Consider the following 26157-nt stretch of genomic DNA (forward strand, 5'->3'; position numbering starts at 1 on the left):
TGCGGATATATGTCGTCATGGTGACGTAATTTGTTCTTAAAATAGGAAAGTTGTCCCATATCATAGGTGCGCGCGGATCCCAAGACTTACGGTCTCCGTGCCCGATTATGGTTCCTGTTTGACGAGACATGCTCATTTCATTTGCAGTTAAAAGCAAAGTTCTATCTAATCTTTAATGTTGAGGACGTCCCCAAAGACAACAGGTCAAAACTTCATTTGACGTGGGTCGACATATTCTACATTTAGCGATGCAACTATAATCTTGTCAAACTAATCAACTCCTCAAGCCTCGTTCTCAAGTCTATATTCCTTACCAGTCCCCCGCAACAAAATATAAAGCTTGTAAATGCAGATTAAACTCAAATAACAGATCAACGAGAGACACATTAGAACGTTATCCAGCATTTGCAGCATTAGCCGTTTGCTCTCGTACATCAGTCACACAGGCTCAAATGGTAAGATTTTGAAATTTGTATCGCAAGATTTCTCATAACGTAGTTAAGTATCTTGAGTCGTTGATCAGCCTCTCACAGGTAAGAACATTTGCGGAAATAATTTGGACAGAGCAGGATGAAATTTTACACTCGTCGGGTATTTTATTCGAACGAGACGACATCTGCTGATTCTTGTAAACTACTCGGAAACAAATTGGTTTATTTTCCACCTCTTTAGATGAGGAATTACAAGAAGTAAGCAACATTTATGCGAGTAAGAGAGGCATATTAGTCGTCACCCTCTTCAAGGAAATTCCTTTATCAGGTGCTGAAGTAGAAACGTAAAAATAGCTCGAGATGACAGGAGTTCGAGATAATTAATGACTAACAAGCGACATCCAATGAGAAATTGTTTGAGTTGGAGATAGAGACAAGCTGGATAGAAACGAGTTCCAAGTTGCGAGAATAAACTGCACTAACAAAGTAAGTCATAACATTGAAGATTTGTTGATGTCCGAATACGAAACAAAACCGAGAAAGTTTCTATTGGTCGTGGAAATGACCTTAACAGAGGTCATCATTGCACGTGACCATGAGAGCAGAAGTCGGAAAGTCTAGTCGTTGTCGCGGATGTAGTCATGATAAGAGTTGCACCATTTTATGGACAAATGCGCCGTCTCAAGGAAATATTTGCGTAGACACCCAAGCTACTCCAGTGCTTTGGGCGAAGAGGCGGAGATGATTGACTGCCATTAAAACTTTTTTTTTAGATTTTTTTTCTCTGGATGTAGCGTGGGATTAAAAATCGCGGTTAAACTGTTTATAAAGGCAGGAGGGGTCACATGGAATGCTAGATTCGACAGCCTTTTCTAAACAAGTGAAGACTGCACGGAATTCAGACATGAGAAAACTTTTGGGCAGCACACAGCAACAACTAATAATCTTGTACAACTGAGCTTATTAATCGACCGGTTTCGTTGAATCCGTGAGCCCCGCTTACATTGCACATTTTCTAGCGCAGGATTTTAATCATATCCTGCACGTATTTCTTGTGGATGTTTTGTTGTTCACACCCTATAGTAGGAGCGTCCTCTGTACTGCAAAGGTTTAGTATAAAATAAGTTCCATCTTTGTATTTTGTAGTGTAATCCTGACGAAGACGATACCGGTCGATTAATAAACTCAGTTATACAAGATTATTAGTTGTTGCTGCGTGCTGCCCTAAAATAAGTCTTCTTATTTTAAAAATTGTCTAAAGATAAAGGAAGATCTTTTGCCCATTGAGTTTGAATGTCTGTTACTTTGCAGTCTGGCAACTAAATCGCTCTTTTAGAAAATAGCTATTTTTCGCCTGGTTGTTTATGGTGGAGGTGGTGACAAAAAAAACAAGCTTTGTTCTGCTCTTTACACCCAATAATGCATTCTTCTGTAACGTAACGTATTATAAACAACGCCTTTTTGATTTGGTAAGACAAGACTATTGGGTGTGATGTTTTTTCTTTTATAACTTGGGATTGTCGTCATGGGCAATCAACTAACCCTTTTTGGGTTCGATTCCCGAAATCTTTTAGACATGCTAAACGTTTCTTCTTTCACAGACAAAAGTTGTTGACAGATTAACTTAACAAGCTGTTTAGCCTTCGAACAGGCTCCCGGTGAGCCCCGATTGCTTTGCTCTCCGAATTCTTCTGTTTCGCGCTCGCCGAAATTCTTTTCCGTCTTCGCCGGGAGCCTGTTCGCAGGCTAAACCCACACAGATTGTTTCTCCTCGACCTTGGTTCTAAAACCCGAACCAGTTAATTAGGAACTTCCACGTTCCTGTTTCGTCTCGTGATATTATAAGCGGTATGACCTCAAGTTATTTCAATGAAAAGTCTTCGGGCGAAATTTCACCATCTAAAAGAAAATAATTTCCTTGAAGAGAATGATGATCACAATCTAGTCTCGGTCGCTCCTCGGGGAAATGGTCAGAACCTAACAACTATCTCTCTCACATGCATGAATTTTTCTTAGCATTTTGCGGTGTAGCCATCTAGCCATGCATAAGCACAAAATTGCAGACGGTCAACTTGATTGAAGTGTTAAGACAAAAGACTACCTAAAATAGATGCGACGCATTGTCTTTTAGGTAATAATAAGAACTAGTCTATGAATGTAAATATTTGAAGGTTTTGTAATGATTAAGGAAAAATTTGACTTATTTTCAACAAACGGCTTAAGGGCCCATTAACCGATCTTTTCGAGCCGTTGCTAAGGAAAATTCAGTCTCATCTAACCTCATTTTTAGTTAGTTCAGAGTTATTTCATGTGTTTCATGACCAGTAACACTAGTGATGACGTCATCAGGCCACGCCCATGGTCATGTGACTAATACAGAAAAAATGCAAAGGCTCCCAGGCAAATTTCTTTCTCGGGATTTTTTTCTTTGATTTAATATTTTAATTTAAATCCTCATTACGCTATGCATCGATTTTGTTTCATTTCTAAAAGGTCAGATGTTGAGAGCATTTCAAAATATTGAAAAATTCGTAGTTTTCTGAAAAAAGCATGATTTCGAAAAAGGAATGCATAGCTATGTTGCCAACGTTGACTTTAATCGAAAATCGTCGAAAAAGGCTGGATTTAATGAAAAACCGCGTTTCCTTTAGCATTTAAAGAAACCGGAAGTGCGCCCGATATTTATAGGAAGTTACCCTATCAGCGCGTGCGCAATTTACACTACCACCGCACTTCGGTGAGATCACACAAGGCCACACGGAGTTAGTTTTTCTCTTTCTATTGCTCTTGTTTTTCTGTCTTTCTCTTATTTTGTCTTTGCTTGTACTTTTTTTGCTTTGCATTTTGTGAAACACAAAGAAAAACATCTAAAATGTATGCGAATTTGCAAGCTTTTGAGTTGCTTTTATTTTCCGTGCTCAGGCTGACGTAAGTGACCGGAAGTGAAATTTCACCTCCTTAGCAACGCGCGCGAGCGCGCGCATGAATCGGTTAATGGCCCCTTAAAATGTCATGAGATATAAGTTCACTCACTATATTAGAAACAGTTCACAAGATTTGTACGTTGTATTACTGATCATTAGTGAAACTCATGAAATTTAACATGTAAAATAATGGCCAGACGCAATTAATTTTGCTATCCTCAAACTTAAAATCATGTCACCAGAGTGTCAATGAACAGACACAAATGTATTCACAGTGGTAAGTTATGAAAAAAATAAACTTGTAGTACGTTCATCAACCCTGTTAGGGTCACGTCATCACGATTTAATCAATGAAAGTGAACATTGTCAATCAACCTTTTCTTTGAGAGTTCCGAAACGCCGAAATGTAACGTAACGCTCATCGATTTAGAAGGCTTATCCTGTCAGTCATCTTGAAGAAAATCAAATATTTGCGCCAGATACATATTTTACCCGGAATTGTTATTTATTTCGCTTGCAAACAAATTGCTGGGCGCAAATTAATTTCTCTACCATCCAAAGAATTTCCACGCTGCTCCCAAACCTGTTCGTTGCTGAGTAAAGTCCAATACACGAGGAAACTCAATAACAGGTTAGTTTGTATTGTTTTCGTTCTCGTGTGCATGCAGTAACTCTATCAAGTCAATACTTCATTCCATTTGTTTAGCAAGCGAATTTGCCAAGTGGCAAGTTATGAAGGAGCCAGCGCCTCTAACTGCTCTTAAAACCATTAGTTCGCAAGGATTGAAGGTTACTGAAAGATCGCCTTGGGGCATGAACATTTCTGAAAGTCTGCTTGCACAGAAGGAGCGAACCCTTAATCTTGCATGTTCTTGTGATAATTGCTTAGTGGGTTTACATGCTGCATAGTGCATAGTATTTCTCCTGATATTTTAAGGTGGCTGAACACAGTTTTTGATACCTGTGTTTCATTCACCATTTTCTCTAAAACCCTTAATCCCTCGGTCGCCAAAAATGGCAGCAAGCAAGCTAACAACACAAACGTTGGTTTTTTGATGGTTAAGTTGACGTATGTGCCGTTGCCATGGCAACATGAATAAATATAAACATGCCTTTAAAATCGGTTTTGTTTATTTGTAGAAAATCTGGTCATTAGCTTTGCTTTATAATTTGCATGCAACAAGCTTGTAACGATTCTCGCAAGTTAAAGACATTTTGCTAATAATTTAACAGAGAGATCTTTAATTATCCGTTGTTGAAGGTTCACTGGAATATCTAGAATTTCCTTTGTTAAAGTTCAATTATTTTCAATACTCTAGTTACTTATTTCCTAAAGTATTTTCGTGCCAAATTTCGTGAAATTCTAATGAGTGGTTCTCGAGAAATAGGCGTACTTCTGAGAGTGCAATTTTTCATTCAATCGCAATTTTTTGACTTACTACGCATGCGCTGCATTTAACTGGCTTCTTTCGGTAACAAAGAAAAAGCTGAGAATTGCTGGGTTCTTTGCCTCGTTACCTTTTCTAACATATCTTTGTAATAAAAGACTAAAGCCATCAATACACTGCGTTCAGTTATAGAGAAAAATAGCACAGATAGTGCGGGTGTTGAGTAAATAAAATGATCGCTCTATTGACGGCATGCTTGTTTTTCGCAATCCTTGTGCGCGCGCTGAATTGCATCAGCAAAAGCGCGCGCGAAAACTGTGTTCGGCCACCTTAATATTAAGCCTAGATTCGAAAGGTACTGTCTTGTGGTAAATTAAGCGATTTTTAATCACCTTCAAGCAAGATATTTGATCGCGAATATTTTTTTTAAAATTACTATGTCCGTGACATAACAAATACAGCGAGCTGCGTGGCAACATTGGAATGCTTGCAATGAAAATTAAACTGCGACCCTCGGCAGCGCAATATAGTTACACCATGAAATTACCAAAACTATAACTGATTGAAAACCTTTTTAATAAGAAACTGAAGGCTTTTCAAATTTCTTTAAAGTTATTTATGGAAATACTCATGGAAAAATTGAGTCACATGTGATATTATGAAAGGTATCAAAACGACGACTTTAATTCGTGGTTTATCTGATCGTTGCCTGAGGTGCTTTGCTACTGAGTGTCACGTTCGCTTTGTAGTCTCGCAGCACTTGTTTATACGCTATTAGAGCTCTCTTTAGTTTGACTGCATGGTGTCGTTTTGTTATTGTTAAGTTGTTTATTGTGTCACCCCAAATTACAGATTTCTATGGAATACTGGAGGCCATTTTTCGTCGTGTTCTTTTGCAACTTCGGTTATGCTTTATGTACTCCTGAGGGTAAGTACACGCCTTGTTGTTTTGTTTTGAATTTGTTTAATTTTGATACTGTTTTCTCCAGCGTAGGAGAAAATCGATCCTTGAAGATCAAATAATCATATTCTTTAATTAGGATGTTTACTTTTTTAAAGTGTTTCTGTCAAGGAGGCTGTTGGAATCAAGCACAATATCCCAGTAGTCATTGTCAACTACGTAGCAACGGCAACAGAAAATGTTTTGTTGTTGTTGTTGTTGTTGCTGTTGTTTTGATATCATAATTTATTCAAAATTTTACAATACTCAACTTACCTACAAAAAAAGCGTTATCTACAATTTACTATTACTAACAACATTGCTTACAATACTAACACTACTTACAGTACTAACACTGATTACTAATTAACAATGCCATACTCATTACATACACTGAATATCTTCTAACGATACTTAACTCTACTTACATGTACAATACTAACAATAATACTTCTAATAAGGGCAAAACTTAAAATAATACCACTAACAAAAAATACTATTACACTACTACAGGTCTACTACACGAAAGAAAGTGTGCTGTGAACTGTGCAATCTTCTTTCAATTGTACCACGATGCACCATTTGCGCCTTTAATTTGTGCGTTTTATTTTTTAGTTCACTGGAAAAACTTTCTCAATTTTTCTCTGTTGACTGTTGAGAGAGTTTTGACACAAGCCGATCGCACAACATAGACAAAAATCGTGAACAAGCTCAACTTATTAACACGTATTTCTGCGACGGTACTGAAAGTACTGAGACACAAAAATAACAACGTACGTGATGTACGTAACTCCAGAGATTCCATCTGCAATAAATGCTACTGCTCTTAGCCAATTAAAATTAACTACTTTATTGCTGGGTGTATTTTTAATACTCCTGTAATCCAAACGTACTCCAGCAGATAAAAATGTACCGTTGGAATGTTCTAACCATCGTCCAAGGGAGGTAAACTTTGTAAGCGTGTGGGTTTTGAATTATTATTTGATTTAATCATTTTTTTATTATTATTTTTTTTTTTTTTAGCAAAAACAAAGCTGGGAGCTCATGATGAGGAAGATATTTCTTTGAACAGGTATGTTCACCACACCACACGGGATAACTAGGTCTGGCCCTGTAGAAGAGAAGTTATTAGCCATACAATTTGCCCTGGATTTTAGTTGGTTACTTTATATAGATTCCTCTACAGTAGTGGTGTATTATCGAGTAGTTGATAGCAGCTGACTCTGTTGTCCAAAGACGGAATACTAGAATACTACATTTCAAATTGCGTATAAAATGGGCATCTTCATATAAAACCCCGGCCTAACAATCGCAATATTGTTGGGCGCAACATGTTGCGCGCGTTTGACCACCCTGTTGCGACATGTTGCGACGTGTTGCGACATGTTAGGAGTTTGAAAATGGTCATATTTGAGCCAACAACACCCAAAAAGTCGCAACACGTCGCAACAAGGTGGTCAAACGTGGGCAACATGTTGCGCGCAACAATGTTACGTTGAAATGTTGTGATCATTTGGCCAGGGCTAACTATCAAAACATTTTTTTTCAATTGTCATAAATACGTGATTTTTTTTTTTTTTTTTTAGAGGCAAGCGATCTATATCAATCGTATACGACATCTACACACTGGATCACTTCATTGAAGTTGTGGAAAAGATTGAACGCCATACGACTACCGATGGCGATACCATCAACGAGATCGCAAACTACATCCGTATTCTTGGTTTCAACGTTGATTTGTGGAACATACTGTGTGGCCAGTCAGATCCTTTACCTGCTGGTATTCTGAACTCAGAAGAAAAACGCGTTCTCACTAACATGGTTCAATACAGCTATGATGACAACTCCCAGCGGGAAATGGGCGTAGTGCTGACACCTGACGGAGAAACCATAGCAATGGGTCGTGTCATGATGGGTATTTGCGCAGGCCTGAATCGTGATGATAGCCTCTCCCTCACGCAATGGACAGCCGGTGCTCCATTACGTGTCGACAATTTGTTTACCGCTACCATTGCTTACAACCTCGCGCGAAGCGCTTTGTATAAAGAAAATGGAGACACGTCAACTTTATTCGGTCCTTCTGGATATTGGAACCCAAACACTCAATGCCCCGCTTCGTATCGCTTAGCTGGGGCCGTGTCCAAGGCTACTGATGCAGAAATACTAGGTGACATTGACGGATTCCTTCTAGGGCATGGCATCCCCAAGTGGAAGAAGAAAGGAGTGCGACTTGGTCAGTTGCTGAGGATGTACTATGGATCAGGTATCTATGACTGAAAATGTAAACGCTAGACTAAACGGCAAGAGGACGCATCAGGTTGTGCTTATTCAAACGCCTCTCGTCTCCCGCACTTAACTCGTCAGTTAGGTTCGGCGCATAAGTGAAATGACGTTTGGAGCGGGGCCTAAGTCATAAGATAAATTATTAGCTTATTCGCTCTTGTAGCTGGTAGTGAACTAGTTTATAGACCTTTGACGTCCAAGTAATTCCTCTAGAAAAGTGTTTAGCTCATCCTTCTGTTTACCAATAAGACAACGTAGAGCGTTTTCATAAGTTCTTGAAATGACTTGTCATTGTCTTAGTCTTTTGATAGCTCTATGATTTGCTTTGTGTTAACAGGTATCCTGTATGACACATCATATGCCAGATGCAGGAGAAACTCCAAATTTAGAAACTTGGTTGACATAGAAATACTTCTGGAGCAGATCGAAGGATTCGCTTATGCCTACTATGACAAAAACTCCGCGCAGTTGCCTAATGTAAAGAAAGGCAAGATCGTGGACCTATCCAGAAACGTAAACGACCAGTTTTTTACATACTTGGGTGAGTTATCCTTTCTAGGTTCTTTTTTCTTTTTGCCCAATTGAAGTTGACAGGTTAATAGGTAATAGCCCTTCCCAAAACTCAATGCGTCCTTATCAAAGCTGTAACAAACTTCTTGAATTTCAGATCATTGGTCGTCAGCAGGCCCGATGTTTATACCTAATCGTACCACAAAGAACTCTAATCGAACCACGATATATACCACGAAGAACTCTGTCGGTTTTCGTTTAACCCACGGTTGTCTTTCCCTCAACATTTTTTTATAACCCATATGGTAACAACTTTCGAGATCATCCGATTTGTTGATCTTTCAACTTAGTTACTGTATTTAGCTATTTTGAATTTAAGAATTGGTTCATGCTTAGCGAGCGTGCGGTTATCGAGTTGCTTAAAGCGTGGCTGAGAACAGCTCTACAAAGTGTTTGCGAAGTGGTAGTGTTTATGATGCAGTGTTTTAATACTTTGTTCTGATACTACGATTATCAGTTGAGTAAGGCGGACGAAAGTTTGGTCACCAAGTTTTAACGTAAAAATCGTGTTGTTGTCACGAGCAACTGGCTCCGTATCCATTGGCAACTTGTCGGCCTTTGACGTCAATTGACAGCAAAGCGCGCGAAATTGTAGGCGACGCGACAGGCGACCAACGGCTATTGATATTGTTACCAACGGAAACGAGGTAAGTTGCCCGTGACAACAACACGATTTTATGTTAAAACTTGGTGACCAAACTTTCGTCCCGCCTTACTCAACTGATAATCGTAGTAAGTTAATTAATAATGGTAATAGCACTAAGTGGAGTCTGATTCGGTCTAAAATCATGTGAGTGATTAACAAAAGGGGGCAAACGCTAGCGTAAGTCCGATTAGTTGAATCACGAGTATGATTACAACAGAATTGGGAACGCGAAGTCCTGTTCCCAATCAATCAAACAAAATGTGAGGATCATATAACCATCGGTTAAACGTCTTGATAAAAATTACAAACTTTAACTGTTGAGTGTGTTTCGACCAATATGCCAAAGGAATCTATTCAAGTACATCTGTAGAAGAAAGGGCGCGCCCAAAATGGCGTGTACTGTCCAATTACAGCAGGACGCGTACACTGTCCTATTTAGGCTAAAATAGGGCCTGTCGATAGCCAATCAGATTCAGGAATTTTCTGATAGTTTTGATTATTTCTGAACTCATTTGCAGATGTGGTCACTGGGAATACTTCGTGCAGTACTGACGAAAATAATGAAGGTTAGAAACGTCATTTTCTTGATTCACTCTTTTTACTGTATTTCGCATCCAACGTTTCACTGTTACTTGTTTCAGACTGTGAACTTCCAGCTAACATTGTGTTCGTTATGGACGAGTCGGGAAGTATTAAAGAGGATAACCATAAAAAAGAAGTCAAGTTCGTAAGGTTGGTCTATATATTTTAAATCTGCCTCCATCGCTTAGCAACATTTTTGAAAGATTATCTTGCACAGTCCCTCTCGTGTAAATTTTTAGAAAACAGCCCTAAGAAAATACGCGCGCTGATTGGTTAAAAATCATGTTTCTATAACTCGATAGAACCAGCACGAGCTGTTGACGTGATGATGGCGCGAGCAAAGAGAATTTACATTTTGATGATCAAAGTAAACAAGTTTTTTCCCTTTTTTTCGTCGCGGTGTTTTCCAAAAGAAATAGAAAACATGTTCTCCGTGTTTCTATCGAGTTATAGAAACACTCGTGAAAGTTTGGGAGAACTCGAAAAGGCTGTGGCAACACTCGCCTACTGCTCGTGTTCCCACAGCATTTCTCGTTTCTCCCACACTTCCACTCGTGTTTCTATAACTCGATAGAAACATGGTACATGTTTTCTATTTCTTAAATATTGATGGTCGACGCCATAAGAAATTTCCAGGCAACAAAAACAATCGAATGTTTGCTGTGACGTCACTAATGACCACACATGCGTAGTGGATGACAGTTCTTTGAGGTGTCATTAGCCCTTTTCACGGCTAGATTTTCTGATTACTTGTGTTACAATGTAATACAACGTGGCCGATACTACAAAACTACCTGAAATTGCCTCACAACTGAGATGCTTGATTATAGTGTGAAGCAAATTAGAAAAGATAAACGCCAAAAGGGTTATTGAGGAAGCAAAAGTTTACTTTATTAACATTACTATTGTGTACCACTTCTCTAACACAGACTAAATCATTTCAATTTGTAAATCGTGTCCCACACAACCTTCATTTTAACATTAAAAGAACGTTAATGGATGAACATTCTCTGGTGAGAAAAAAACTGGAGGTGAAAGCAAATGTCAACGACGAATTCAATAAAAAAAAGTATCTTTCTTATTGTGTACTGACTAACACCATTTTTTATTCCCTCAGGGAGATTATTCAAACGTTTGACATTTCTCCTTTACAAGCTCGCGTGGCCATTGTCGAATTCTCCGACTCTGTTTCTCTGTCAGTCGCTCTTGACAACTATGGCTCCAAAACGAGGCTGATGTGTGCAGTCGATGAAATTCAATATAAAGGTATGGACTCATTAATTTAAAGTCAAACCAAGTGAAGCGTACCCCTCAAGATTACATTAATGAATTGATTATTGAATATTGAACCCGCGAGTCGTTTCAAGAATGCAATAATGAGTTGATTAACCGAATATTGAGCCCGCTCGTCGTTCCAAGAATACGGCTTCAATATACGGGTTCAATATTCAAAAAATTCAATTCATTGTTGCCCTTTTAAACGACTAGCGTGTTCAGTATTAGTAGTAGTAATCTTTAATGAGGATAACAACATCAAATAATCAACTCATTATTGCATTCTTGAAACAACTAGCGGACTCAATATTCAAAAAATCAATTCATTAATGTAGTCTTGAGAGGTACTCTTCACTTGGTTTGTCTGTAACTTAGACAACTTCAATTCCGCTAGGCCTGCACCTATCTCCTCCCATCTCGTTTCTATTACGTTATTTAAAATCCTTCAGAATAACCAAAACCCTAGCCGCGCATTTGAGTGTACTGAAGAGGCTCAGAAAAGGCTGCCAGTGATAATCAAGAAACAAAAAAGTGTCTTTGAACCGATTTCATTTTGAAATATAGGAACAAGTTAAAATTCTCACGTACCTTTCACGTGATGCCAGACATCAATCAACAGTCAATAAGCCAAATCGGAGTTTCAAGAATTAGCGCAGTGCACATGCGTTTTTATCGCTAATTTATTCTCTTCTTTGGTTACTTACTTTGCTACTTCAGTCTCTAAAAATCTTGACCTTTACCTTAAAAATCTCTCAAAGCTAATCCTAAACTCACCACAAATTTCATGTCAAGTAGTTCTGTTCAATGGCATAATTACAGTGGAATCCCGATTTTTCGAACCTTCAAGGGAAACGAAAATTCCTTCGAAAAATTGGATAGTTCGAGAAATCGGGAGTAAAATTCAGTGTTCGACCGAGGAGAGGGAAACGACTTTTGGTTCGAGTTATCGGGAGGTTCGAAAAAATGAGGGTTCGAGAAATCGGGATTCCACCGTATTGGCACAATGCAAACCAATGAAGACTTTTACTTCCCCGTATTGTAAGCCGTCATTTCCCACCCCAGCCACCCCCTCCATTGCACTTCTCGCTGCCGCTCCAATTCCTCCTCTGTCTCCTCTTTCTCAGTTCAAGTTAGGTGTTATTCACATTTTGAGTTTATTCTAGGGGGTTACACTTACACTGCTGAAGCTCTGAAGATTGTTCACTACAATGTGTTGAAACCCGCAGTGGACAATCCAGTGACCGATACAGAAACAGTTCAGGTACCACCTCACTTTGATTCCTTTAACATCGACTTTTCAAAAATACCATAGGTAAGGTAAAGGTTAAGTCTGCATACGAGCCAAGTGGCCTATCAGGCCGGCGCTTATCTCCGGTTTCAGTAGCATGAAGCGACCAGGAGAATTTCTATTCCCCCCTGGATGGGATGCTAGTCCTTCGCAGGGTTACCCCAGCAATAAAGTTCACTGGTGCCTATTTATACACTTGAGTGAAGAGAGGCACTTCAAGAATTAAGTGTTTTGCCCGATAACAACACAATGTCCCCAGCCAGGGTTCGAACCCGGACCACTCGATCCGGAGGCGAGCACACAATACTATAATCTTAATATATAAGGAACCTCTTTCCTGACAGGGAGCCTCAGACGATTTTAACGACAGAAATCACTGCAGGGCTCAGTAGAATGATTATCATTGAGTTTCTTAGTTTTGCGTTCGCTACTGTTCTTACGTATCTAGTTCTACTCTTTGGGTATATTATACCTTTCGGGGATTTTTAGTATTGTAGGTTTTATTTTGAGACATAGAATATTGACAGTTCGTCCAACTTACATATTTTTTTGTGCGTTTTAGATAGTCATTGTACTCACAGATGGAAAATCGAACGACAGGCAATTAAGTTTGGAGAAAGTCGTAAAGAAATTAAAGTCAGACATAAGCGGTAATTCTGTTTTGTGTTGTCTTGACTATTTAATAGTGAAATATTTATTTCTTACTTGCACCTAGCGCTTAGTTTCATGCTTTTTTGTCTAATTGGGTAGATGTGATTGCTTTATTTCCGCTTCATTGGCAAGTCGTCGAAACACACACACCAGAACTGCGAACGTTATCACGTTACTGTAACAGCAGTTGTCACAACATTTGTCAAGTATAAATGGATACAGATTGTGAAATAAAAGGCAGAACGAGTAGCAGTGATCTCTATGCGTTACGCAAGTTCTGGCGATCGTGTCGCTCAGATAATTTTCAGAACACGAATGCTTCTTGTTCCGCAGACTGATAGTCTTCTTGAGGTCGTCACGCAACGCTTCCTGAGAGGTAGCGTTGCGTGATGACCCCAAACGACGGCTGCAAAAGAGACTTTATCCCCCGGCGGCGGGGGAGGGGGTACACCGTGAAAAATTGGGCGGTGTGCGGCCCGCTACCCAAAACCCTTACCCTATTTATGACCAAAATCTACGATATTCCCTACCCTATTTATGACCATAAATTCGAAACCCTATTTATGACCTGACCCTTAAATCAAACCCTTGTTTCAGACCTGCGTTACAATTAGTTCTCTAGTTCAGACCAATGTTAAATTACAGTACACATAATTTGTGAAGGGATTTTGCTGATTTTCTTTTCGATAATGACAAAAAAGTAGCTTCTTCTTAAAAATATACCCATATCAAGGCTGGAGTGTAAAATCCAAACCCTATTTATGACCAAAATGGCTAAAATCAGCTAAAATCGATTCCCTATTTATGACCAACATGGCTGAAAAACAATACCCTTTGGGGCTGCACATACCTTTATAGCCCATATAAGGGAGTAACCCCCCCCCCGGGACTTTATCAAACTAAATCTAGTCTTTCGAAGTAATTTCATTGCTTGCTATTTCAGATCTGACTATGATTGCGGTGGGAGTCGCGAAGTACTCACTTTCAGAATTGAAGTTGATTGCTACTGACAAAAAGAGGCATGTATTCACCGCCAAAAACTTTGATAAGCTTCTTGAGCTGGTTACTTCTTTAAGAAGAAAAGCCTGTAAGGGTGAGTTCACTTGTATCAGTTAAGGTGGCCGAACACAGTTTTCGCGCGCGCTTTTGCTGATGCAATTCAGCGCGTGCACAAGTATCGCAAAAAACAAACATGCCGTCAACAGAGCAATTATTTTATTTACTCAACACCCGCCGTGTCTGTGCTATTTTTCTCTATAATTGAACGCAGCGTATTGATGGCTTTAGTCTTTTATTACAAAGATATGTTAGAAAAGGTAACGATGCAAAGAACCCAGCAATTGTCAGCTTTTTCTTTCTTACCGAAAGAACCCAGTTAAATGCAGCGCATGCGCAGTTGCTCGAAAAATTGAGACCGATTGCTTTTGCAGAAACTTGCGGATTTCTGACGATCCAGTCGTTAGAATTTCAAGAAATTTGGCGAAAAAATAGTTCAGAAACCACGTGAATGATCTATCGCAAAAAATCTGAATTTTGACATAGGGAATTTTTAATAATACAGAACATGCGGTGAAAACGATTTACGGCGAATTACGAAAATCGCCTATGTCAAAATTTTATTAGAACAGTGTTGACAGAAGGGATTTAATGTCAATTCGTATTGGGCAAAAGATGAAAAACATCTAACGACTGGATTTTTTTTAAATAAACAAAAACCATTTTTTAAGCCTTGTTTTTAACCAGCCCCGTTGCCATGGCAACAGCACACACCTTAGCCAAAATGCGAGAATAAACTTTTCTGTGGTTAACCTTGACTCTTGCAAAAAACGAGCGCCAAAGCATAAATAGCTTAAAAGTAATGGTGAATTAGGCATAGGCTCTTGAAAACTGTGTTCGGCCACCTTAAACAATTCCGCTAAAGTATTCACTTTCAGAATTGAAGTTGATTGCTGCTGACAAAAGAGGCATGTATTCACCACCAAAAACTTTGATAAGCTTCTTGAGCCGGTTACTTCACTAAGAAGAAAAGCCCGTAAGGGTGAGTTCACTTGTATCTGTTAAACAATTCCGCTAAAGGTTATTCACAATTTGAAGCAACTCAAACAGTATCCTTAAACCCGCTGCCAACTGCTTCACAACTAGCTGGTACAGACTTCGTATTGACCTTAGCACAAAGTTCATACGTTTGACTAAGTCTTTCCAGTTTGTACTGAGTTACACTTCAGCAGGTTAGCTCTCACTCTTATTGCCCATCCTTACTACAAACCTAATTTATTTTGCGCCAAATATGCACCAACCGTGCGCTCCAAGGAAGACATGCCAACACATATAGGATACCGGGAATAGCGTTACATAGACATAACAGAACGGTCTTTAGTGAGTTTTATCTCCGAAACAGGGACAGCCATTTGCGTTCCTAAAAGATCTAAAACGTCGACGGAACATGGGAAGGTTTGGGTGTCGTGATCGTCGAATCCCTGGTCAAATTCTGAAGACTGGCCCTCCCATATAGACCTTTTTCATAAATGGCTGCCAATTTAAAATTCATTTCTATGTATTTAAATCAGCCTCACTAAACTCGTTTGGGAGTAAAAATTCTTTTGAATTATCAACTCAAGAATGAGGTTAGTCAGGCTAATTTTAATACTTACAAAAGAATTTATAACTGGCAGCCATTTATGAAAAGGGTCTATTCAGAGCCAGTTACTGAAAGAAAAATACTTTTCGATGGTCATTTTTGAAGTATCACCATCATGTTCATTTTGCCGCGTTTTTGGTGGAAGCGTGTTAAAATCATGACTAAATACCTTTGCTCATACAAGAGATGCTCCTAAAACACCGAAATCCAGATATTAAGAGAATTGTCGAAGAGAATTTCAGTTTTGATATTACAACCTTGTCCATGTTAGCCTGCGTAGCAAGCGTTTCCCAAAAACTACACGAATTGAACGAAACTGCAAGCGAATGCGAAAAATAAGGAGCAGGGGAGGCAGTGATTCCTTTTCTCCCCACCCCTTCCCCCTTCTCACTCACCCCCTCCCCACTTCTCCCCAATTTTTTGCTCACCCTAGGCGCGCTCCTTCATCCGCCCGCTTGCTTGCTCGCTTGTTCGATAAGGAAAGACGGCTGCAATGCAGGTTATGTCCATGTTTAATCCAATACTAGACCACTATTTCCATGTTCTCATCAATGAAAATATGTCTTTTAGAATTATTCTCATGGTTGTGCCTCTATATATTGATACTGTCAACTCTCACAAAACTCCCATCTAGCTTACAGAGAGAGCTGTCATTAGATTTCACTGACGAATTCTGTTCAGGAGCTTTCAAGTTTCGCGGATGATTTGGAGGTGTCAGAGTCCTTTTAGATTTAATTCTTGAGTCAACAAGTTCCGACAAAGTGTTAACGCTTGACATGTCTTTGCAGCACCAGTTTACATGGGCTTGAACTTTACCCACGCAGGGGACACAACGGAGGTTGTGGCTTATGTTTCTCCCAACAAAGCACGATTTTTCACGTTATCCGCAGAGCACTTCTTTGGAGTCGGGGATATCTATATTGATGTAAGAACTGTATCTGTTTTATGTGTTAAACATCATTAGTTGTGGAATGGAATTGTTGCCCGAAATAGAAAAAATGCGTTACGATTAGCAACACTACCAATTGTTAGATCGGGGGGGGGGGGGGGGACTCCCATATAAAAAAAGACGTGGGTGCTCTTGGAAATTTTGAAAAAAAACCTTAAGAGTACCAAGATTCTGTTTTGTGGGCGTGGCTTAAAATGGTCTCCACCCATAAGAGGAACCAATTCTAAAGCAATACGTTATCTCCTGTCATATTTGTTTCGGTTTAATCATTATACCCTAAAAGGTACCGTGAAATCTCCCCCCCCCCCCGCCTCAACACCCTAAGAGGTATCAAAACCACTTTTATAACCCTTAAAAGGTACGACGAGCACCCCCCGTCCTTTTTATATGTGAGTCTCTCCCCCCCCCTCCCGGGGGGAGTTTAGATCATTGACGTTAAAAAGCGAACTTTTATGACAGTTTGAAGGTATGAAATATGAAAAGGCTTTTTCTTTTTCTCCATTGAAATTTGCTTAAATTTCTAAACTTTCAAACCACTAGTAATTGTCAATCGTCCAACATCTTATACCCTTCATTATTTATTACAGATTATACCAGAGTACGGTTCAGTATCGGTGTACGCGTCAAGAATAACCGACACTCCGGGCCCTGAGAATTACTCTCAAAAAGTTGGACCGGCAGGTATGTCAATGAAGTTTTCTTGGCGTATTCCTACGTTTCCAGGACGCTTTCCCAGCAAACGCGTCGTGTATGGTGCTCGGTACTTGCGATTTGACTCCTATCTACTGGTATTAGACTGTCTTGACCTCAATAAACAAAAACTTCATTGTATGGCTAGAGGATTTCTCTCACTGTGTTTCTGCAAAGCTTGACCTGCATGTCTTGGTCACCAGTTCAGACGCCTATAAATCCTAGCAGTGTACAAAATGGCCGTTACATTTTTGAACCTAATTAATTGACCCAGCTCCCCTGGGTCTCCTGTGCCTCATAGGAAGAGGGTCCGACTTGTGCAACAGGCCATTCGGTTTCTGTACATGAGGAGAACTCGTTATTCAGTTTTGCTAAAAGCCAGTAATAATAATAATATCTTTCTCCTAAAGGATAATAATTTACACTTTCACGTATTCTGGTGCCTAATAAGTCTTAACACACATTTCATCGCTGCTCATTAAATTCTTACATTGGAAATCTTGCACTGGCATCTTTAAGACCTATTTGAATGCCGGGTTTTAATTTTGCGCCTTCAACAACCAGATGTTGTTGTTGTTGTTGTTGTTGTTGTTGTTTGTTTGTTTGTTTGTTTGTTTTTGAACTTTATCTTCTGAGTAATTGCCATCTTAAGTTTTTTTTTTTTTTTCATTATTTTCTTAAGGCGAAGGAGATAACATGCAGATACAATTTACGAACCTTTGTGCCGGTAGGAAGTGCAAATTATTCTATTTTCCTTTTTGTTTCGTTTGTTTCCTTGTCCCTTTCTTTCTGTCTTTCTTTCTTTCTGTTATTGGGGCGAAGAATATTGTTCGTTATACCGAGGACTTGGCTACGAAGAGATTAGTTCAATCGAGGTTCCACTGTAGTATATTTTCTTCTTTCCTATCTTTCTCACTTCCTTTCAATGTTTACTATATTTTTATTATCGTCATTATTTCTTGGTGTGACAATGGCTGCTAGCTCTATCGAAGTTTATTGTGGGCGAGTTTGATGTTGACTAATCTTGTTATACAATGCGCTACTCGCAGGTTACAACTCATCTGACACTTGTCCTTCAATCAACATTGGAATTTATGGAGAAGCCTCCCTCCTAACTTGCTCAGGTTTCTCAACTGTTCAATATGTTTACTCCTGTAATTAAGAAATGTGAATTTTTAAATCTATGTTTCGCCTGAAACGTAAGGAAAAACAATGTAGACATTAACGCCATGCGTGCTACCATTATCCAGCGCATTACATTTCTAATTTCCAACGTGGATGGTTATCGAGGTCTTTTTCTACGAATATTATTGGCTCTTCCATTTCCTTTAATCCATTAAGGGCTGTAGCATCCAAGCTGAAGCCTCGGATTTTTGAATGACTTGTTCAGTCGGAGAACGGTTTTAATAGTTTTCCTTTTTTTCAATCTATAACTAGGAATGTCTGAAACATACTGAACAAACAGATTACAAAGCCAAGAGAGGAAATACCTGTGCCCGATACCTTTCTCTTTTTCAAGCTCATTCTTCCTATAAGTTAGTTTTAGGCTAGTCGCCCAGTCGTTTGTTCATGTAAAACAATCCGTTAATACAATTACACTAAGATGTACGCTACTATTAATTTTAATCATAGCGAAATATAAAACCGCAGTGAATCTGATTAAGGTTTTCGATGATCGGCAAATAAAATCGAAATTAAGTATCATGCTGACATTTGGGTTGGTTATTTCTTTTTCTTATTCTCAAAAGTGTAACCTTATTCTCTAGTCATGCTGAAAATCAGTGCTGTGAAGTAAGAGATCACATTATCGGAACTAGATTTCACATGTCAGTTATTTGAGCAATACAATGTTGTTATTGTTACTTTATACTAATGTGTCTGCTGTTGTCTTACCTAGAACGAGATTGCAGTCTTCCCAATCAAATCAAGTTCAGGATAAAACGAGGTTAGTTTATCACGTAGGATATGTGATCTGTCTTTAAATATTGGGTGCTATAATGACGGCCACAAACTCGACGAAATTCCGCTACAGACCAGTATCCTCCTTTGCGCTAGACAGTATTGCTCTCCATCTCCTCACAAGCCGTGTTGCCGAGTGCTAAAGCTAGGTCTCCCCGAAGTGTCCCGTGTGGCGAATAACATTTGTTACATTTCTCTAGAAATAAAAAATCAAACCTTTGTATCCTTTCTCCTGATAGGAACACCTGTGGTCAGCGGCACCGTTAAAAGCAGAGACCCTAATGTCGTTCTGCAGTTTGCGTTGCTCTTCAGCGTGGTTTTATTTGGTTTTTCAACTGTCAACTGATCATGGCTGTCTACGGAGCCCATTCTAGAAGTGATCAGAAGGCCATGGAATAATATTCTACCTTCTAGATTACAGTTTCCTGTTTTTATCGAGTCAGATGTGTATTCGAATTTTTAGACTAAACAAATGTTTTTAAATAGAAACCGCAAAACTTGAGTAACGTTTTGTGCGCTCAGGAGAAAAACGTAAAAAAATAAATCGTTGTTGCTATAGGGGGTGTACAACGTCCTTATTAAAAATATAAGCCTTGAACGAGCATGCCTTTTTGGGAGGACATGCTAATGTCCGACCTATGTAACTGAGAAGCGAAGTGCTCCTCAGGCAGGATGGATGGCTGTTCGAGCCGTGCAAAATGTTCTACAGAGGCTAGTGGGGTGGGGTAATTGTGTTGAAAAAATTATCCTAGCTGCTTTTAGACCCAAAAAGTTATTTACGAGCAAGTTGTTCTCGTGTTGCGTAGCTGTTTAACAGCAAGTTCTTTTCGGGTGGTGTGGCTGTTTACCAGCTAGTTCTTTGTGTGTGGCGTAGCTGTTTACCAGAACAAAACCTGAGTATATTTTCTTCTTCATCATAATTTGATTACAACATGCAAACACATTGCATCAGAGCGGGGATCGATACTCAAGTAGCACCTTACTCAAGTCAATATAGCTGACTTTGATCGCGTGCTTGATCGCACGATTGTGTGACTTTGATATAACCTTGGAGCATTTTTGAACAAACCTGAGCGAAATAATACCTGGTCTGCGTCGCAGATACCTATAACACAAAACGTACAGACTTGTTGTTGGCAAGCATAGTGTTTATTGAGCTCTCAGGGAGTATCGACGATGCTTCAAAGAAAAATTATGGTGTGCTATGCTGCTTTTGTTTTACTTCATATCGATTTATCTAGCAGTACTGAAATGTGTGAATCGTTATTTCGAAATAACGATAATGAATCCTCTCTGGCTTAGACAGATATTTTTTATCGTTTCTATAAAGCTTATATCCCTGAATTAAGACTTCGACTTGGCAGCGGTGTTGCCTGCGTTGAGACAAACCCAGCCCCAATTGCGACTGACTTTGATGTCAGTTTAACTATTTCTGCTGCCTTACTCACAGGGAAGACTGTGTAGCAAACTCTCTAATTTATATTGTTTATCAACAACCATTGACTGATCTCCAGTGCTGCTGCTATGGCTCAGATCTTACACAAAGGGGATTCTTTGTACAGCTTGCTGTCAAAGTGCACTCGGCAAACGTTTTTGCTTCGATGTGAATTACCATAGAAAGTGTCTGTATTTAACATTAATTTTAGCTTGCCCTTCAGTGAACGTTTGGCAGGGAATGTCAAAGCTCATTTGATATAAAAGAATTATTAATAAATTGTAATGATTATAATTCACACCCTCTTTTATACTGCTTGTAGGACACTGAAATGGTTACATGTTATTGACCTAGCCTACTTCACATTTTCGGCATAACAGACTTATCAGTGTAAACAAGTATAATTTGGCCAGATAAGGTTCCACAAGACAGTACATAATGACCTGAGTAGTAGAAATCATTCCATATTTGTACTGTCTGAGTTGTCATCTGAGCAAGCTTGCAATAAACGGTCTGTACTTGTTCTTTAATGACTCACTGTCTTTAAATGAATCCGTTTTAGTGGTTGGTTTTATATCTATATATGCATTGTTCATGTTTCAAATAAAATGACGAAGGATCACTGCAAAACTTATTACTGTTAATAAGGTAATATGCATGTATTGCACGTCCGACCATGTACGCACTGCGTACCTATTTTTTTCTTGGTCTGAGAAAATGCTTCATTGACTTTCTTAACAACTGCAAAACGAGCCTGTTGAAATTTCGTGGCGACAATGATTTTTCGCAAATTATTTCTACAACTCACGAAACTATCAAGTGAAACTTGCCGAAATACATACCATTACGTCTGAAGTGATGTAGTGCCTCTAGGTTTATAGCTTTCCTACAGAAAATTAAATTAATTAGAATTACGGTAACTATCCCAACACGGTGCTGGGAAACCCCGGGTGCGCAACACGTTCGTTATCCATCATAAAGCTTCGAATTGTCAATCACCAAACCCTTCCGTGCTTTACTCCTACATGAATAGAATTGGGTAATACATTGACCAATTGACCACAGTTGTCAAGAACTATACGTCCATTTAGGTACTGCTTTACGTTTTATCAGTTTGGTCTGTAACTTGATTGCTATGTCATAACATTATTATATGATCACGATAATCGTTACTATTTTACTTTTAGTATAATTTTAGTTTACAAAAGCTTTTGCAACACTGTATGTATTTATGGTCATGCAAATAAAGATAGTTGTTGTTGTTGTTGTTGTTGTTGTTGTTGTTGGGATTGTTGTTGTTGGGACAAGATTTGGGAGATCAGCTAATACCAAGCCTACCAACCAAAATACTAGATATGGACGATCTCACTGACCACAGTCAATAACAAGATTTGGGAGATCAGCTAATAACAAGCTTTGCTTTCTTTAGAAAAAAAATAAATAAATAAACTTTGTTAAATAAAAGTTCAGTGTTTGTTTTTCTTCTCTGTCTCTTTACATTTTATCAGTTTGGTCTTTAACTTGATTGCTATATCCTAACATTATCATATCATCGCGACAATCGTTACTGTTTTAGTCTTAGCTTTAGGTTATAAAAGCTTTTGCAACACTGTATGTATTTATGGTCATGCAAATAAAGCTAGTTGATGTTGTTGTTGGTCATCGCAGGTGATGCCACTCCAGCCACACTTGATGGTACTTTAGCACAGGCTGTGCACTTATAAATCTCTATGTATTAGTATCTCGAATTTTTCTATACATATTGTTGTCAGCTCATCGTAAGAAAAAACGTGAATTTCATAACTTCGGACAAACGTGCCTCACATGTTATGGCACTTCTGTGCGGGCGAAACCAAAACTATCACCTTATCCTAAGAAAATAACGTAGTTTTCGTAACACCCGACAAATTTAAATAAGGACCTTCGACAATATAAAAGTCAATTTATTGAACGGGTTCAGTACTTACAATCTCCTCGCCTTTTACGGAACAACTTAAAAACAGGATATCCAATACTACAAATTTCAATCTTCCTCAATCAAGTGTAAAAACGGGACACAACTTTCTTCAAGACAATAACAAACCCGACGCCATGAAGCTATTTTCTTTCCGCCTTTATCAATTCATATTTCTATTGAAAATGCTTCTTAACACAACTGCACAAGACAACGAACATGAACTCTCGCTACCTGCAGCTAAAGGAAAGGATCACATGAGAAATGTTGAAAGTCAAAAATTTAACCAGACCTGGTCATTCAAAGACGAGCGAACAGCAACTCAGGATAAGGATGCCGCCAATCCACCACAAATTCTGCTTTAATCCAGAAAGGATTATATTACTCAAAAAGACAATAACAAATCTAACAATCAATGGAGATCTACCAGACCACAGTCAATAACAAGACTTGGAAGATCAGCTGATAACAAACCTACCAATCAATATACTAGATATGGACGATCTACCAGACCACAGTCAATAACAAGATTAGGAAGATTAGCTGATAACAAACCTACCAATCGATATATCAGATATGGACGATCTACCAGACTACAGTCAATAACAAGATTTGGAACACCAGCTGATAAAAAACCTACCGATCAATATACCAGATATGGACGATCTATCAGGCCACAGTCAATAACAAGATTTGGGAGATCAGCTCATACCAAACCTACCAATGAATATAAAAGATATGGACGATCTACCAGACCACAGTCAATAACGAGATTTGGGAGATCAGCTCATACCAAACCTACCAATGAATATAAAAGATATGGACGATCTACCAGACCACAGTCAATAACGAGATTTGGGAGATCAGCTGATAGCAAACCTACCAATGAATATAAAAGATATGGACGATCTATTAGACCACAGTCAATAACAAGATTTGGAAGATCAGCTGATAGCAAACCTACTAATCAATATACCAGATATGGACGATCTATCAGACCACAGTCAATAACGAGATTTGGAAGATCAGCTGATAGAAAACCTACTAATCAATATACCAGATATGGACGATCTATCAGACCACAGTCAATAACGAGATTTGGAAGATCAGCTGATAGCAAAACAACCAATAAACATACCAGATATGGACGATCTACCAGACCACAGTCAATAACGAGATTTGGAAGATCAGCTGATAGCAAACCTACTAATCAATATACCAGATATGGACGATCTATCAGACCACAGTCAATAACAAGATTTGGAAGATCAGCTGATAGCAAACCTACTAATCAATATACCAGATATGGACGATCTATCAGACCGCAGTCAATAACAAGATTTGAAAGATCAGCTGATAGCAAACCTACTATTCAATATACCAGATATGGACGATCTATCAGACCACAGTCAATAACAAGATTTGGGAGATCAGCTGACAGCAAACCTACCAGTCTATATACCAGATATAGACGATCTACCAGACTACAGTCAATAGCAAGATTTGGGAGATCAGTTCGTAACAAACCTAGCAGTCTATATACCAGATATGGACGATCTACCAGACCACGGTGAATGACAAGATTTGGAAAATCAGCTGATAGCAAACCTACTAATCAATATAAAAGATATGGACGATCTACCAGACCACAGTCAATAACAAGGTTTGGAAGATCAGCTGATAGCAAACCTACCAATCAATATAAAAGATATGGACGATCTACCAGACCACAGTCAATAACAAGATTTGGAAGATCAGCTGATAGCAAACCTACTAATCAATATACCAGATATGGACGATCTATCAGACCACAGTCAATAACGAGATTTGGAAGATCAGCTGATAGAAAACCTACTAATCAATATACCAGATATGGACGATCTATCAGACCACAGTCAATAACGAGATTTGGAAGATCAGCTGATAGCAAAACAACCAATAAACATACCAGATATGGACGATCTACCAGACCACAGTCAATAACGAGATTTGGAAGATCAGCTGATAGCAAACCTACTAATCAATATACCAGATATGGACGATCTATCAGACCACAGTCAATAACAAGATTTGGAAGATCAGCTGATAGCAAACCTACTAATCAATATACCAGATATGGACGATCTATCGGACCGCAGTCAATAACAAGATTTGAAAGATCAGCTGATAGCAAACCTACTAATCAATATACCAGATATGGACGATCTATCAGACCACAGTCAATAACAAGATTTGGGAGATCAGCTGACAGCAAACCTACCAGTCTATATACCAGATATAGACGATCTACCAGACCACAGTCAATAACAAGATTTGGGAGATCAGTTCGTAACAAACCTAGCAGTCTATATACCAGATATGGACGATCTACCAGACCACGGTGAATGACAAGATTTGGAAAATCAGCTGATAGCAAACCTACTAATCAATATAAAAGATATGGACGATCTACCAGGCCACAGTCAATAACAAGGTTTGGAAGATCAGCTGATAGCAAACCTACCAATCAATATAAAAGATATGGACGATCTACCAGACCACAGTCAATAACAAGATTTGGAAGATCAGCTGATAGCAAACCTACTAATCAATATACCAGATATGGACGATCTATCAGACCACAGTCAATAACAAGATTTGGAAGATCAGCTCATACCAAACCTAGCAATCAATATACCAGATATGGACGATCTACCAGACTACAGTCAATAACAAGATTTGGAAGATCAGCTGATAGCAAACCTACTAATCAATATACCAGATATGGACGATCTACCAGACTACAGTCAATAACAAGATTTGGAAGATCAGCTCATACCAAACCTAGCAATCAATATACCAGATATGGACGATCTGCCAGACTACAGTCAATAACAAGATTTGGAAGATCAGCTGATAGCAAACCTACTAATCAATATACCAGATATGGACGATCTACCAGACTACAGTCAATAACAAGATTTGGAAGATCAGCTCATACCAAACCTAGCAATCAATATACCAGATATGGACGATCTGCCAGACTACAGTCAATAACAAGATTTGGAAGATCAGCTGATAGCAAACCTACTAATCAATGTACCAGATATGGACGATCTACCAGACCACAGTCAATAACAAGATTTGGAAGATCAGCTGATAGCAAACGTACCAATCAATATAAAAGATATGGACGATCCATCAGACCAAAGTCAATAACAAGATTTGGCACCACTTGAGAGGCAGATAAAGCACAGTTAAAGTATAATCCACTGTTTTTTTTTTTTCTTTGAGCTGGTCAGCAACAGGAGTTAGTAATGCTTCGAAGAAGTCAACATCCTTCCCATGGCGGAAAATGTTCTCATAAAAGATATTTTGCCTGTTTGGGTGTGCAACTATCTCAAGAGGTACTTTAAATTTGGTGATTCTTTTATGGCTGCCACATCACTCTTACTGGCTGTAGCAGTAAGGGCCATGACAGGGACAGAGCGAAATGTGGCACATAACATGCCACATAACAAAATGCAGAACAAAAATTTATTTGGTTGGGAAATTTCAATGCGTGTTTTACTTTT

The 26157-nt window shown here is 38.9% G+C and overlaps 1 protein-coding gene across 4 annotated transcripts; it reads left to right on the top strand.

Moving 5' to 3' along the window:
• Positions 1–220: 220 nt before the first annotated feature.
• On the top strand, positions 221–21179 carry LOC110061761 (uncharacterized). 4 transcript variants are annotated; one of them, XM_089298419.1, is made up of 17 exons: positions 244–455; positions 5596–5671; positions 6707–6755; positions 7270–7946; positions 8304–8507; positions 9701–9748; positions 9824–9914; positions 10882–11030; positions 12203–12300; positions 12890–12977; positions 13922–14071; positions 16405–16541; positions 17153–17246; positions 17938–17982; positions 18305–18379; positions 19153–19200; positions 19454–21179. In XM_089298419.1, the coding sequence occupies exons 1-17, from the start codon at positions 453–455 to the stop codon at positions 19558–19560; spliced, it is 2139 nt and encodes a 712-aa protein (XP_089154545.1). In that variant the 5' UTR covers positions 244–452; the 3' UTR covers positions 19561–21179. The 4 variants fall into 4 exon arrangements, with proteins under 4 accessions (XP_089154540.1, XP_089154554.1, XP_089154545.1 ...); XM_089298422.1 differs by lacking the exon at positions 244–455 and adding an exon at positions 3715–3986; XM_089298428.1 differs by lacking the exon at positions 19454–21179 and having other exon boundaries at positions 233–455; positions 19153–19205.
• Positions 21180–26157: the final 4978 nt, after the last annotated feature.

The sequence above is a fragment of the Orbicella faveolata genome, unplaced genomic scaffold (assembly GCF_042242905.1).
Source record: "Orbicella faveolata isolate gen_17 unplaced genomic scaffold, um_ofav_v1 contig_1, whole genome shotgun sequence".
In the NCBI taxonomy this organism is placed as follows: domain Eukaryota; kingdom Metazoa; phylum Cnidaria; class Anthozoa; order Scleractinia; family Merulinidae; genus Orbicella; species Orbicella faveolata.